At 39.3% G+C, this 12,803-nt stretch overlaps 1 protein-coding gene across 2 annotated transcripts; it reads right to left on the reverse strand.

Annotated features, from left to right (window-relative positions):
• Positions 1–2,727: 2,727 nt before the first annotated feature.
• tmem151bb (transmembrane protein 151Bb) lies at positions 2,728–12,126 on the reverse strand (the record flags this gene model as incomplete). Of its 2 annotated transcripts, none has more annotated exons than XM_079832814.1 (2): positions 2,728–4,711; positions 11,621–12,126. In XM_079832814.1, 2 exons carry the CDS (start codon positions 11,705–11,707, stop codon positions 3,308–3,310), a joined length of 1,491 nt encoding a protein of 496 aa, XP_079688940.1. The 2 variants fall into 2 exon arrangements, with proteins under 2 accessions (XP_079688940.1, XP_079688939.1); XM_079832813.1 differs by having other exon boundaries at positions 3,308–4,714; positions 11,621–11,707.
• Positions 12,127–12,803: the final 677 nt, after the last annotated feature.

The following is a 12,803-nucleotide window of genomic DNA, read 5'->3' on the forward strand; positions in this document are numbered from 1 at the left end:
CAATCTGAGGGGCGGGAAAAACCTTTGTCTTTCAAATTCCCTCTGCACTCAAAAGGATAGCGCTACAACCGACCAGAGCAGCGAAGAAGGTGAAGCGGAGCTAGTTGATAGATTAAACTTTCGCTGTATCCGGTCGGCAAAACTCAGAACACATCTTCCTTTCTTAAGAATGACTTCAGTGCCGTTCTTTGTTCTTTTCTCAAAGAAGAGCTGAACTCCAAGTCTTCCAGAGGCGCGGCCAAAGCCGATTGGAAAGACCGCTGTTCGCCAGCTTCTTTGTTTACGAGGAGCACACGGAACTGCCGCAACTCTGCCGTCATTATGTTAAGCCCGCCCACCGACTCTATACACGATGTGATTGGCCTGACCAGAGTTTGGTTCCAGCTCGCAAGCCAACGGAGAGTTGCTAGATGCCCTGGCTGCAAATTACATTTGCTGCCTCTAGGGTGTGTCTAGATTTCTAAGCTAGTGTGATTTGCCTATTTGCTGTGTTTTGACCAAGCAGCAACCTCCCGCAGTTTCTCTTGAAGCCAATACGGAAGTGACTTAAACTGCAGTTCATGGACTGGCCACTAGAGACAGACTCCAGAAGGAGCAGAATCTCATTGAGCTCGATGTTAAAATCCCCAACTTTACAGCAGAAGAACACATGTTTACAGTCTGGGACAAATTGTGGTTTTGGTCTGCACGGCAAATTTTGCCCTTCATGACGACTGTGAGGGGGGGTGGATTCATTCATTTACATTATATAAAACCTTAAAGGCCCTACTGAAGTGCCTTGAAACATGCAGCATTATTCAATGTGTTGCCGTAATTTCCCCTAAACAGCTCAAGCTGTTAGCAGCTCCTCCCCTTTTTTGAAACGGTCGTGTTAAATGATCTTTGGTACGGGCCGGGTTCGGGCTTCAGTACAAAGCCAGTGCAGACCTCTAGCTCACGTAGGCTATGCGTAAAAGAACATAGTATACTTTTGGCTTAAGTAATGTTGGAAAGAATGATACTTTAAAGAGCACCTATCATGGAATTTTGAAATTTACCTTTCATGTAGTGTATAACATAGATCTAAGTGAACAAAAACATCCTGAAAAGTTTGAAATATGACAGTGCACCGTATATATAGTTATTTTCTTTCAAAAGTAAGAGTCGACTCTGAGTCATTTTTAAGAATCGTTAGAAGACCAAAGCTTTTTCTCTGACTAGATGACGTCAACTTGTCAAGTTATTTGAATACGATACGCCCACTTATTGCGCTCCAAGACGCCAGTGAAAACTAGAAAACATCATGGCGACGAGACGCTGTGTTCTGAAGTGCGACTCAAAAGCAAACTTTTTTCATCTGCCCAAGGATGAGCATTTGAAGAGTAAGTGGCTTGAAGACAAACCATACATCGTCGCGATTGTGTTTTTATTAGTCTTCAAATGTCTCTATTTGCATGATTCGCGATCTCGGGAAGCTTTTATTATGGACTTCTATTATGGCACATGGTATCTTCTTCGTCTGTCTGTACCACATATGGACTACATGTGCACAGAGCGCCCTCCGGCTGCCAGGATGAATTGAAAACAACACATAAGAGACATCTGCACATTTTGAGGAAGTATTGAATAAAAAATACTCCTCTGTTTAGAAATTTGACACAGACATATGAGAATCTATCAATATTTCTCCTCATCTGCACACTTTTGAACTAAAAGCCCTGAGGGATGTTGATTTGTCGCGATTCTTCGTGAGGAGAATAGAGGAGTTTTTTGTGAATGAGATCAGCTGAGGCTCATATTACAATCAAACGGTACCGACGCAGTTTTCATATTCATAACTCCTGACACATATTAACAAATTACTGTCACTTTGACTTTGATGGGCGTTCCGTTTCCGAAAATATCTGCACAGACTATACCAATCACAACTGACTGGGTCATCGGACCAATCACCGCAGATCAGCGTCACGTAAAGGCGGGGTTTTGAAAAGTGAATCACTAAAGGAATCATTTGAGAATCGCTGTCAAAACAGGTAAAAATAAATGCATATTATAAGAAAACTAAAGTCTTTTTTGTCATTGCATGCATGCAAAACTGTTGTTGGGGACTTCTAAAACAATATTTGGAACATTTTAAATGCCATAATAGGTGCTCTTTAAAACATGAAACTAAACCACCAGCAGGTGGCGGCAGGTGACCGTTTTAATGAGTGAGTCATTTATTCAAACGATTCGTTCAAACGGCTGATTCGTTCAGTAATGAGGCAGTTGTTTATGAATGAGTCAATTAATCTTTGACTCAACCGATTCGTTCGTAACGCTGAACCATTCAGTAATGAAATACGGCTGTGTGTTGCTGTGGTTCTTCTGTGAGCTATTTTCGCTGCTGAAATAGATAAAAAACAGTCAATATTGCATCTAAAATGTAAGCAACTTGATTTGAACTACTTGTTCATTGAACAGTCATATGAAATCACATTTTTAATCGTGATTGTATTCAGGAAAACAGCATTCTTGGTCGTGTGATGTTGCTTAACTGTATCATATGTTATAAATATATAACCCCCACATTTCGGAGTATGTAAACTGAGTTTCTTTGTGTGAGCGGCGCTCATTTGTTTCCATTTCTCCTCATGAGGCTGCAAGAACCTCAACAGCACAACCTTGTTACTGTCAGTACATTATATATTGTATTATTATTCACTATCAATCACCACTTACACTAAATCAGAGTCATTCTCGCGTTTTGGTGATCCCCTAGTTATTTTTCCTTATTGACGTTTTAATCAGGAAACTTGTCTCTTTCACATGCCCCTTCAAAAGAATCCACTTGTCGCGGACAAGCGTTAATGTCGAGCCCTGAAGGAGTGTTCATATGAATGTAAACCATACATTTCATGGTCCAATGGAATCCACTATGTGAGAGAAACAAAGTAACATTCTTTTACAGATGATTCGACTTCAAGTGCAACATTTAAGAAGGTCCATAAAGGTGAAAAGTTGGTCGTACTTGTAGAAAAAGGACCAGGTTTTTGCTTTGTAGATGTGGCGATTTGTTCGTTATAGCAGTCGAGAACATACAAACAAAAACAGCCCGTTTTTGCTCTCCTAGACTGCAAGTTAATGAAAATTATTACTTGTACCAAGAACTCCAACACTTTTACATTATTGCTATAAATGTGTATTATTGGAGTTGTTTCAGAATTGTTCCGTCCGTCGTAAGCATACAGTGTTGTGGGCCAATAAATATTCCAATAAATGATTCCTGAGTTACAGGACATGTCGAATATTCTCATGAAGTTCTACTTCTTTCAGTGGTTTAGGTCCATCATAATGACGTCTCCACACATGAGCCGTTCCTATGGAAGGAGCGGTGATTGGGGCAGCTCTCACTACAGTGGACGATGAGCACCGGGAAGTACAGCGCATCCTGGTAGGGCGGCGGGTCTTCCTCATCAGCGTTGATCCGTCCGGACAGGCATCGCGTGTTCTCGCTGGGGCTCTCGGGTTCGTCCAGACTGCCACTCCCGCTTCTCCAGAAGCAGCTTCGCCGAGAACCGTACAGTCTTCCCAAGGAGAAGCGACTCCCGCTGAAGGGGATGCGAGGACTGCCGTTGCAGATGCTGAGGGCGCTGCGGGAAAATACGGAGGAGCTGCTGATGGCGCGGTGGCAGCGTTCGCAGTTCTGCCTGACGCCTCCTGGGCGTTGTGCCAAGTCCATCAGACCCGCCTCGGAGTAGCTGGGCACCAGTTGCTGGTTGGAGCGAATGTGCCACTCCAGTTCGGTGCTGTCGATGGTGTTGACCCTCGGGATGCGTCTACAGTAAGGTCTCTCGTCGCAGGGCGTCACAGGTATGTAGTCTGCACCAAAGAGCTTTTCCACACGGTAATGGACGTACGCCGTGCGGTACTCCATCAGCACCCGTAACGGCCAGGATAAGGTAAGAAAGGCCGCCGTCCAGAAGACGTAGTTGGAGACGTACCAGGGATGGTGGTCTGGGTTGGAGAAGGCAATCATGTACTCTTTGAAGTCTACGTTTTTCAGGTGCATCCCCTCTCGAGCCTCCATGTAATCGTCCAGTCCTTCGTTGTCGGTGAAGAACCTCGCCCGTTGGGTCAAGTAGGAGTTTTCGGACTCCACGTTGGCGAAGCTAAAGCACTTGGTGAACCTCAGTTTGGTGATGGCTGACTTTTCCAGACCAACTAGCTGCTTGGAGACGTCCTTGACTCCACAGTGGCCATAGTCCAACTCTGCCTCGGCTACATGGGTGTTCACCCTCTCGTGATACACCTGCGTGGTGGTGTACGCGTCTCCGTTGCGGTAGCGTGTAACTTGGCGCGTCCGCCGCACATAGTGGTAGCTGATGGCCTTCCACCAGATGCAAGGCTTGGCCTGCTGCATCCGCTGGACCCTTTCGTAAATCCCCTCCACCTGCACCTTGTACTGAAGCTCATTTTTTGCATGGCAGTGCCAGCACTCCACCAGGTAAACGACATAAAGCATGATGAGGAAGGCCAGTGGGATGTAGATGTAGCCGTCTGAGCAGGGACTGTCATGATACATCATGGACTTCCCTTTGTAGGCACTGTCAAAGGTCAACCGGGTGACCTTGGTGACGTGGCACCACACCATGGCTCCCATGCAGCCGTACATGAGCATGGAGAGCAGCAGGCATTTCCAGAACACCTCTCTGCACATGGACTTTCTCAGTGACTGTTTCAAAGGCCTCTGCTGCTCGTCAACCACAAAAGAGAACAATGGAGATGAGTTAATAAGGGCATGGAAACGGGGAGTACAGTGAATTGTGCAAATGACATGTCGTGCATGTTTGAAAGCAAGATGTGAATATGCACAACCTTATTAGTTGATATTCATGCAGCACATTATCTTACCAAGGTAAGCACTAATAAATGCATACACAATATATTTGTTTAATTATAAAGAGATGGCAGAGATAATTTTCACACATTGTAAATGCATGTAATGTGATGCATGCCAGATTAACAAATATTGAAGATAACATGTAATGGACTAAAGCATTTTTATCCACATTAAATTTTTGTGTGTGTGTGTGTGTGTGTGTGTGTGTGTGTGTGTGTGTGTGTGTGTGTGTGTGTGTGTGTGTGTGTGTGTGTGTGTGTGTGTGTGTGTGTGTGTGTGTGTGTGTGTGTGTGTGTGTGTGTGTGTGTATACTTCTGTACTTTTTGTAATCTAAGTTTAATTATAAAGAGATGGCAGAGATAATTTTCACACATTGTAAATGCATGTAATGTGATGCATGCCAGATTAACAAATATTGAAGATAACATGTAATGGACTAAAGCATTTTTATCCACATTAAATTTTTGTGTGTGTGTGTGTGTGTGTGTGTGTGTATACTTCTGTACTTTTTGTAATCTAAGTTTAATTATAAAGAGATGGCAGAGATAATTTTCACACATTGTAAATGCATGTAATATGATGCATGCTTGATTAACAAATATTGAAAATAACCTGTAATGGACTAAAGCGTTTTTTGTTTGTTTTGTGAGCAGTACATTTTATGTCTTTGGTGTATCATTTAATCTTTTTTTATACAAAATTTTTGTTAAGTGAACAATTATTTTAAACAATATTTATTAAAATATTTTTTTTAAATCCCCTAAAAGAAATTGCTCAAACATTTGCTCATTTTTCTTTCCTTTTATATAGCCTACACTTACTTTTGTACAATTGTGTGTGTGTGTGTGTGTGTGTGTGTGTGTATATATATATATAAAAAAAATATATATATTATATATATATATATTTTTTTTTTATTTATTTTTTTTTTATTAACATCTTTAAAAATAAAATGTATTTCTGTGATTCAAAGCTGAATTTTCATCAGCCATTACTCCAGTCTTCAGTACACTTTGTATTCACTTTTTATTCATTTTTTACTAACGAATTCAAGATTAAAAGGTTAGTTCACCCAAAAATAAAAATAATGCCATTTATTCCTCACCCTCATGCCGTTCCACATCCGTAAGACCTCCGTTCATCTTCAGAACACAAATGAAGATTTTTGTGTTGAAATCTGACGGCTCAGTGAGGCCTGCATAGCCAGCAATGACATTTCCTCTCTCAAGATCCCAAATGTACTAAAAACATATTTAAATCAGTCCATGTGAGTACAGTTGTTCAATATTAATATTATAAAGCCACGAGAATATTTTTGGTGTGCCAAAAAAAACTAAATAAGGACTTTATATAGTGATAACCGATTTCAAAACACTGCTTCATGAAGCTTCGAAGTGTATTGAATCAGTGTATCGAATCATGATTCGGATCATGTGTCAAACTGCTGAAATCACGTCACGTGACTTTGGCGCTCCGAGCCACTGATTCAATACACTGATTCGATACACTGATTCAATACACTCCGAAGCTTCATGAAGCAGTGTTTTGAAATCGGTTATCACTATATAAAGTCCTTTAAATATGTTTTTAGTACATTAATGGATCTTGAGAGAGGAAATGTCATTGGCCTCACTGAGCCTTCAGATTTCAACACAAATATCTTCATTTTATATCTTCACGTCTTACGGGTGGGGAACGGCATGAGGGTGAGGAATGGCATTATTTTAGGTGAACTAACCCTTTAAGGAGGACAATTTTTTACTATTTAAAGGGATCGTTCACCCAAAAATGAAAATTGGCCCATGATTTACTCACCCTCAAGTCATCCTAGGTGTATATGACATTCTTCTTTCAGACAAATAAAATCTGAGTTATATTGGCCGACAGTTTACTTGATAAAGTTTTAAATATGGATATTTTTCTTACACAAACGCATCGATTCGCTTCAGAAGGCCTTTATTAACACCCCGGAGCTGCGTGGAGCAGTTATTTGACGGACAGATGCATTTTATGGATTTTAAAAACAGAGCAACGATTACTGCCATTATAATGCTTGGATTAGCCTGGACTTTTTTAATATAACTCCTAATTTTATTCGTCTGAAAGAAGAATGTCATATACACCTAGGATGACTTGAGGGTGAGTAAATCATGGGCTAATTTTCATTTTTGGGTGAACTATCCCTTTAAATACGCTGATGACATGGCCTTAGTTGGCCTGCTAGATAAAACAAACCCTATACTTAATGCTGCTTAACTGGCTCACATTTAGGCCATGGACACTTGGTGTCATGCTAGCCAATTAGAAATGATTTTCGCTAAGACAAAATATTTACTTATGTTTACAAAACGAGACATGATGATCCAGCCAATTTCACTTGAGGGTCAACAAGTTGAAATTGTAGAGATTTTTAAATATCTGGGCTCAATTCTGGACTCACAGGTGAGCTTTGTTGAAAATTCAGAATACATCTTCAAAAGATGCTCACAGCGACTATTTCTTCTTAGAAAACTCAGTGGCCTTGTGGTTAGTCAGCATATTTTAGAACTGGTGTATAAATCCATCGTAGAGAGTGTTTGAAGTCTATGGTCATTTTCTAAAAAAAAATGTAAATCTTTTGAACCACAATTGATCGTCTTGTGCTGGTGTGCAACGAGCCAGGCATTACGTAATGTACGTTGAAAAGGTCACGCCGAACGTGGGCGGAAGTACCGCCCCATTGTTTAGAAAGCGAAAGTTCGAAGACTAATACAAACGCTTTTTTAAAGAGCACCTATCATGGCATTTAAAATGTTCCAAATATTGTTTTAGAAGTCCCCAACAACAGTTTTGCATGCATGCAATGACAAAAAAGACTTTAGTTTTCTTATAATATGCATTTATTTTTACCTGTTTTGACAGCGATTCTCAAATGATTCCTTTAGTGATTCACTTTTCAAAACCCTGCCTTTACGTGACGCTAATCTGCGGTGATTGGTCCGATGACCCAGTCAGTTGTGATTGGTATAGTCTGTGCAGATATTTTCGGAAACGGAACGCCCATCAAAGTCAAAGTGACAGTAATTTGTTAATATGTGTCAGGAGTTATGAATATGAAAACTGCGTCGGTACCGTTTGATTGTAATATGAGCCTCAGCTGATCTCATTCATAAAAAAACTCCTCTATTCAAATCAACATCCCTCAGGGCTTTTAGTTCAAAAGTGTGCAGATGAGGAGACATATTGATAGATTCTCATATGTCTGTGTCAAATTTCTAAACAGAGGAGTATTTTTTATTCAATACTTCCTCAAAATGCGCAGATGTCTCTTATGTGTTGTTTTCAATTCATCCTGGCAGCCGGAGGGCGCTCTGTGCACATGTAGTCCATATGTGGTACAGACAGACGAAGAAGATACCATGTGCCATAATAGAAGTCCATAATAAAAGCTTCCTGAGATCGCGAAACATGCAAATAGAGACATTTGAAGACTAATAAAAACACAATCGCGACGATGTATGGTTTGTCTTCAAGCCACTCAGTCTTCAAATGCTCATCCTTGGGCAGATGAAAAAAGTTTGCTTTTGAGTCGCACTTCAGAACACAGCGTCTCGTCGCCATGATGTTTTCTAGTTTTCACTGGCGTCTTGGAGCGCAATAAGTGGGCGTATCGTATTCAAATAACTTGACAAGTTGACGTCATCTAGTCAGAGAAAAAGCTTCGGTCTTCTAGCGATTCTTAAAAATGACTCAGAGTCGACTCTTACTTTTGAAAGAAAATAACTATATATACGGTGCACTGTCATATTTCAAACTTTTCAGGATGTTTTTGTTCACTTAGATCTATGTTATACACTACATGAAAGGTAAATTTCAAAATTCCATGATAGGTGCTCTTTAACAAAACACATAAAGCATTGATAAATTAGATAATAAATATGTCATTCAACATACAATAACATTTGAACGATCCTCCTTCTCCACACTTTTAAACAACTCTGCGTGACCTTTTCAACGTATGTTACGTAATGCCTTGCTCGTTGCAGACCAACACAAGACGATCAATTGTGGTTCAAAAATATATACATTTGAATTGTTTTTTAGAAAATGGCCGATCATTTCGCTAGATAAGACCCTATTCCTCAGCTGGGATCGTGCAGTACCATTTGAAGCCCTTCAAAGCCCTTTGAGACTGCATTGATGTGGACCTTCAACATATTGGTTCCAACTGAAGTCCATTGTGTGGAGAAAAATCCTGAAATGTTTTCATTAAAAAAGGTAATTTCTTTACCACTGAAGAAAGAAAGACATGGGCATCGTGGATGGATTACTGGGGTGAGTAAATGATCAGGAAATGTTCATTTTGAGGTGAACTAATCCTTTAATAGAATTGTGTCCATGGCAAGTAAAATAGTTGTTTGGCCACAGAATCCCTTAACACAACTTTATGTCGAAAGGGCAAAGAAGGCGGTGAGAGGTATCATTGCAGGCAGCTCTCACCCTCTCTTTAGTCAATTTGAGCCCTTGAAATCAGGAAGGCGGTATAGAACCCCTCTACACTGTAAAAAAATATTGTTGGTTTAACTTAAAAAAGAGAGTAAACTGATTGCCTTAAAAATTTGAGTTCATTGAAATTAAAAATTTGAGTTCATACAATGAAGGAAATTGGTTTAATAAATAGAAACTCAAAATATTATTGTATCTGAACAACATAAATAAATAATAAAATGTTGTGATAAATCATGAAAATAGCATAATTTGGCATGTTTCACTGCATTATTACAAATAAAACACAATTATGCAATATGCTTACAAAATCTTTTAATAATATTTGAATAAAAGGTGAGGTCGATTCTCAAATGTTCATTGTATTAACTCTTTTTAATACAATTTTAAGGCAACCAGGTAACTTTACAAAAATAAATTACAGTGTAGCAAACAAAAATGTGTTCAAGATGTCTAAATTCTCAACTCCGCAAGTGACTGATAAACCAAATGGATGTATCATGAATTGTACTTTTATATTTATGTATTGTCAATCTGTCTGTGTTTTACTTCTGTCTTTCTCAATATTGCTTAATTATTGTATGTGTTGGTGAGCCTAAGACAAATTTCCATCTCGGTGGACAATAAAGGAATACAAACAAACAAAGAATACTGAAAAAGTATCAGGTTATAAAAAAATATTAAGCAGCAAAACTGTCTCAAACATTGATAATAAATCATATTAGATGATTTCTGAAGGATCATGTGACACTGAAGACTGGAGTAATGGTCGATGAAAATTCAGCGTTGACCGCAGGAATAAATTACATTTTAAAGTATATTAATATCGAAAACCGTTATTTTAAATTGTAATAATATTTCCCAATTTTACAGTTTTTTTCTGTATTTTTGATCAAATAAATGCAGGCTTGATGAGCATAAGACTTCTTTCAAAAATAGTAACGTGTCCAAACTTATGACCGGTACTGTATATTACCAGTAACAGCGCCCTCATCGGATATTGGACTGTTGGACGAACACTTAATTTAAACATTGTTTACTACAATATTTACTTCAAAATTCTCTAAAACAAAGCTGTTTGGAGATTTTGAACTCGATGTAAACTTGTTGAAAAAGCCTAAGCTGGTTTGCTGATCTCCCAACCTGGTGTTTGCTCTTTTTTGTGCATATTTGTGAGCTTTTCAGGCCAGGAGAGCAGCTGACCAATCAGCAAACCATCATAGGCTGGTTTAGTCTGCACCTGCCATGGCCAAATATATCACTATCAATGGTTGAATATGTGATCAATAAATATTGTTTACGTCTTTATATCATACTGGGTGTCATTTGTCATGTGGATTTTACTTTTGCTTAAAATAACAAAGACTGTTCGGCCATTTATTATTTGTGACCCTGGAGCACAAAACCAGTCATAAGTCTCACGGGTATATTTATGGGAATAGCCAACAATACATTGTATGGGTCAAAATGATCAATTTTTCAGTAAAACTTTACAACACGGGTGACTAATATGCATTAATTCATGCTTAACTAATGACTACGCCTTTGTTTTGAACAGGCGACCTCTAGCGGACGGAAGTTACATAGTGCACCTTTAATATAATATGTTATTAGGGAATTAATACATGTCATATTTAATTAATAGCAATTAATATATAACTTAATCTATGAATCATATAGAATGTTCATTAGTTGCTGATGCATTAATTATTAATAAATGGTATAGTTCTTCGTGAGTCATACATTAACTCATCAGTATCTGTGCATTAGTTAAGCATGAATTAATGCATATTAGTCACCCGTGTTGTAAAGTGTTACCAATTTTTCTTTTATGCCAAAAATCATTAGGATATTAAGATCATGTTCCATGAAAATGTAGGCCTATTATTAGTAGTAAAATGCATTGCTAAGGACTTCATTTGGACAACTTTAAAGCCGATTTTCTCAATATTTCGATTTTTTTGCACCCTCAGATTCCAGATTTTCAAATGGTTGTATCTGTAGCCAAATATTGTCCTGTAATAACAAACCATACATCGATGGAAAGCTTATGTATTCAGCTTTTATTTCAGCAAAAATCCCTTATGACTGGTTTTGTGGTGCAGGGTCACATTTGATAAAGCCCATCTCTGCTCATGCATTCTCACTGCAGTGATGTCTATTGTCCACATGCATGCTTCCATGTTGTGCACACCGATGCTCGTGTGTTCTAGCGGGATGTTTAGTTCACGCATCGTCATGACTGCAAAATGAAAACCGCGTCAGTTCGAGTACCTCCTCTCTCGTTGCGTCCGTGTCGTCCTCGAACACAGTGGTGGTGCTGCTCTCGCTGGCTGTCGCAGCGGATGCTGGAGGAGACATGGCTGGAACAATGACCACCTCGAACTCTCCCCACACTGTTCAGCATCCAGTAATCACAAACGCACACCAATGCACCCGGCGCCTTCAAATCAGTCCGTTCCGGCATGCATTTTGAAATCGAATTTCATCGCTTACGCCCGTTTGCAATGGTTAGGCAATTGATGCATGACAAAGATCTGCAGTATGTGTTGGATATGCTTAAATGGCCGTGTCACAATACAAATAAGCCCATGCATTGAAAAGCCGACGAGCGTCTGATTAGCCGCCATACCTCCTGCACCAGAACGCGCGAGCGAGACGCGTTTCTGACGCCATTTAAGAACGAATGTGGTTTACGCCGATCAAATTGGCTCCTTTGGCGAGGTTTTGCAATTCCGAATTGGGAATGTTAGGCGCTGGATATTGTCGTTCCCGCAGGGAGAGGTTGAGGGGTGGGGAGGATGAGGAGGAGGATGATGATGGTGGTGCTCGTGAAGCTCCTGACAGCAGATGTCGACAACTGAGCGCATTGAGATCCACACATGCGATCTAATAAATGTTCACTGCAAATAGTTTAAAAAGCAATGCAAAACCTTTATTGCACTTTCACCAATATTTTAATTTAATTACTGTGAGAATTTCACTGAATTGAAACAACTCTGTAAAATAAGTTGCCGCCTTAAATGTTTAAGTACAATCAACTTGGTTTGTCATTTCAACTTAAATTACATTAAACCAAAGAAGACATAAAAAATAAGTTGAATCTTGTACAACTTGTATAAAAAGTTGAAAATTGCTTATTCTGATGAGTTAAAGCAAAGCAAAAACTTATTATCTTTTTTTTGTTATTGTTTTGGTTGTGTTTTCTGTTGCAATAAAATCCTGGTGATTTATTAGCTATACTGCCGACTATTGCACGTGGTACATTGAAGTGTTTTTTCATGAGTACCAATTTTGTGTGAATGCATAAAGGCGTCTGTGAATGTAAAATGATTGACAACTGTCTTTCTGACTCAGCATCGTGGACGGACACATGCTGAAGCAGCAAAACATTGAAAAATCATATGAAAAGATGCAAGGAATCCTCTTTTAAGCTTCACAGAAAAATAGAGAGTCA

Source organism: Gobio gobio (genome assembly GCF_949357685.1).
Source record: "Gobio gobio genome assembly, chromosome: 13".
Lineage (NCBI taxonomy): Eukaryota > Metazoa > Chordata > Actinopteri > Cypriniformes > Gobionidae > Gobio > Gobio gobio.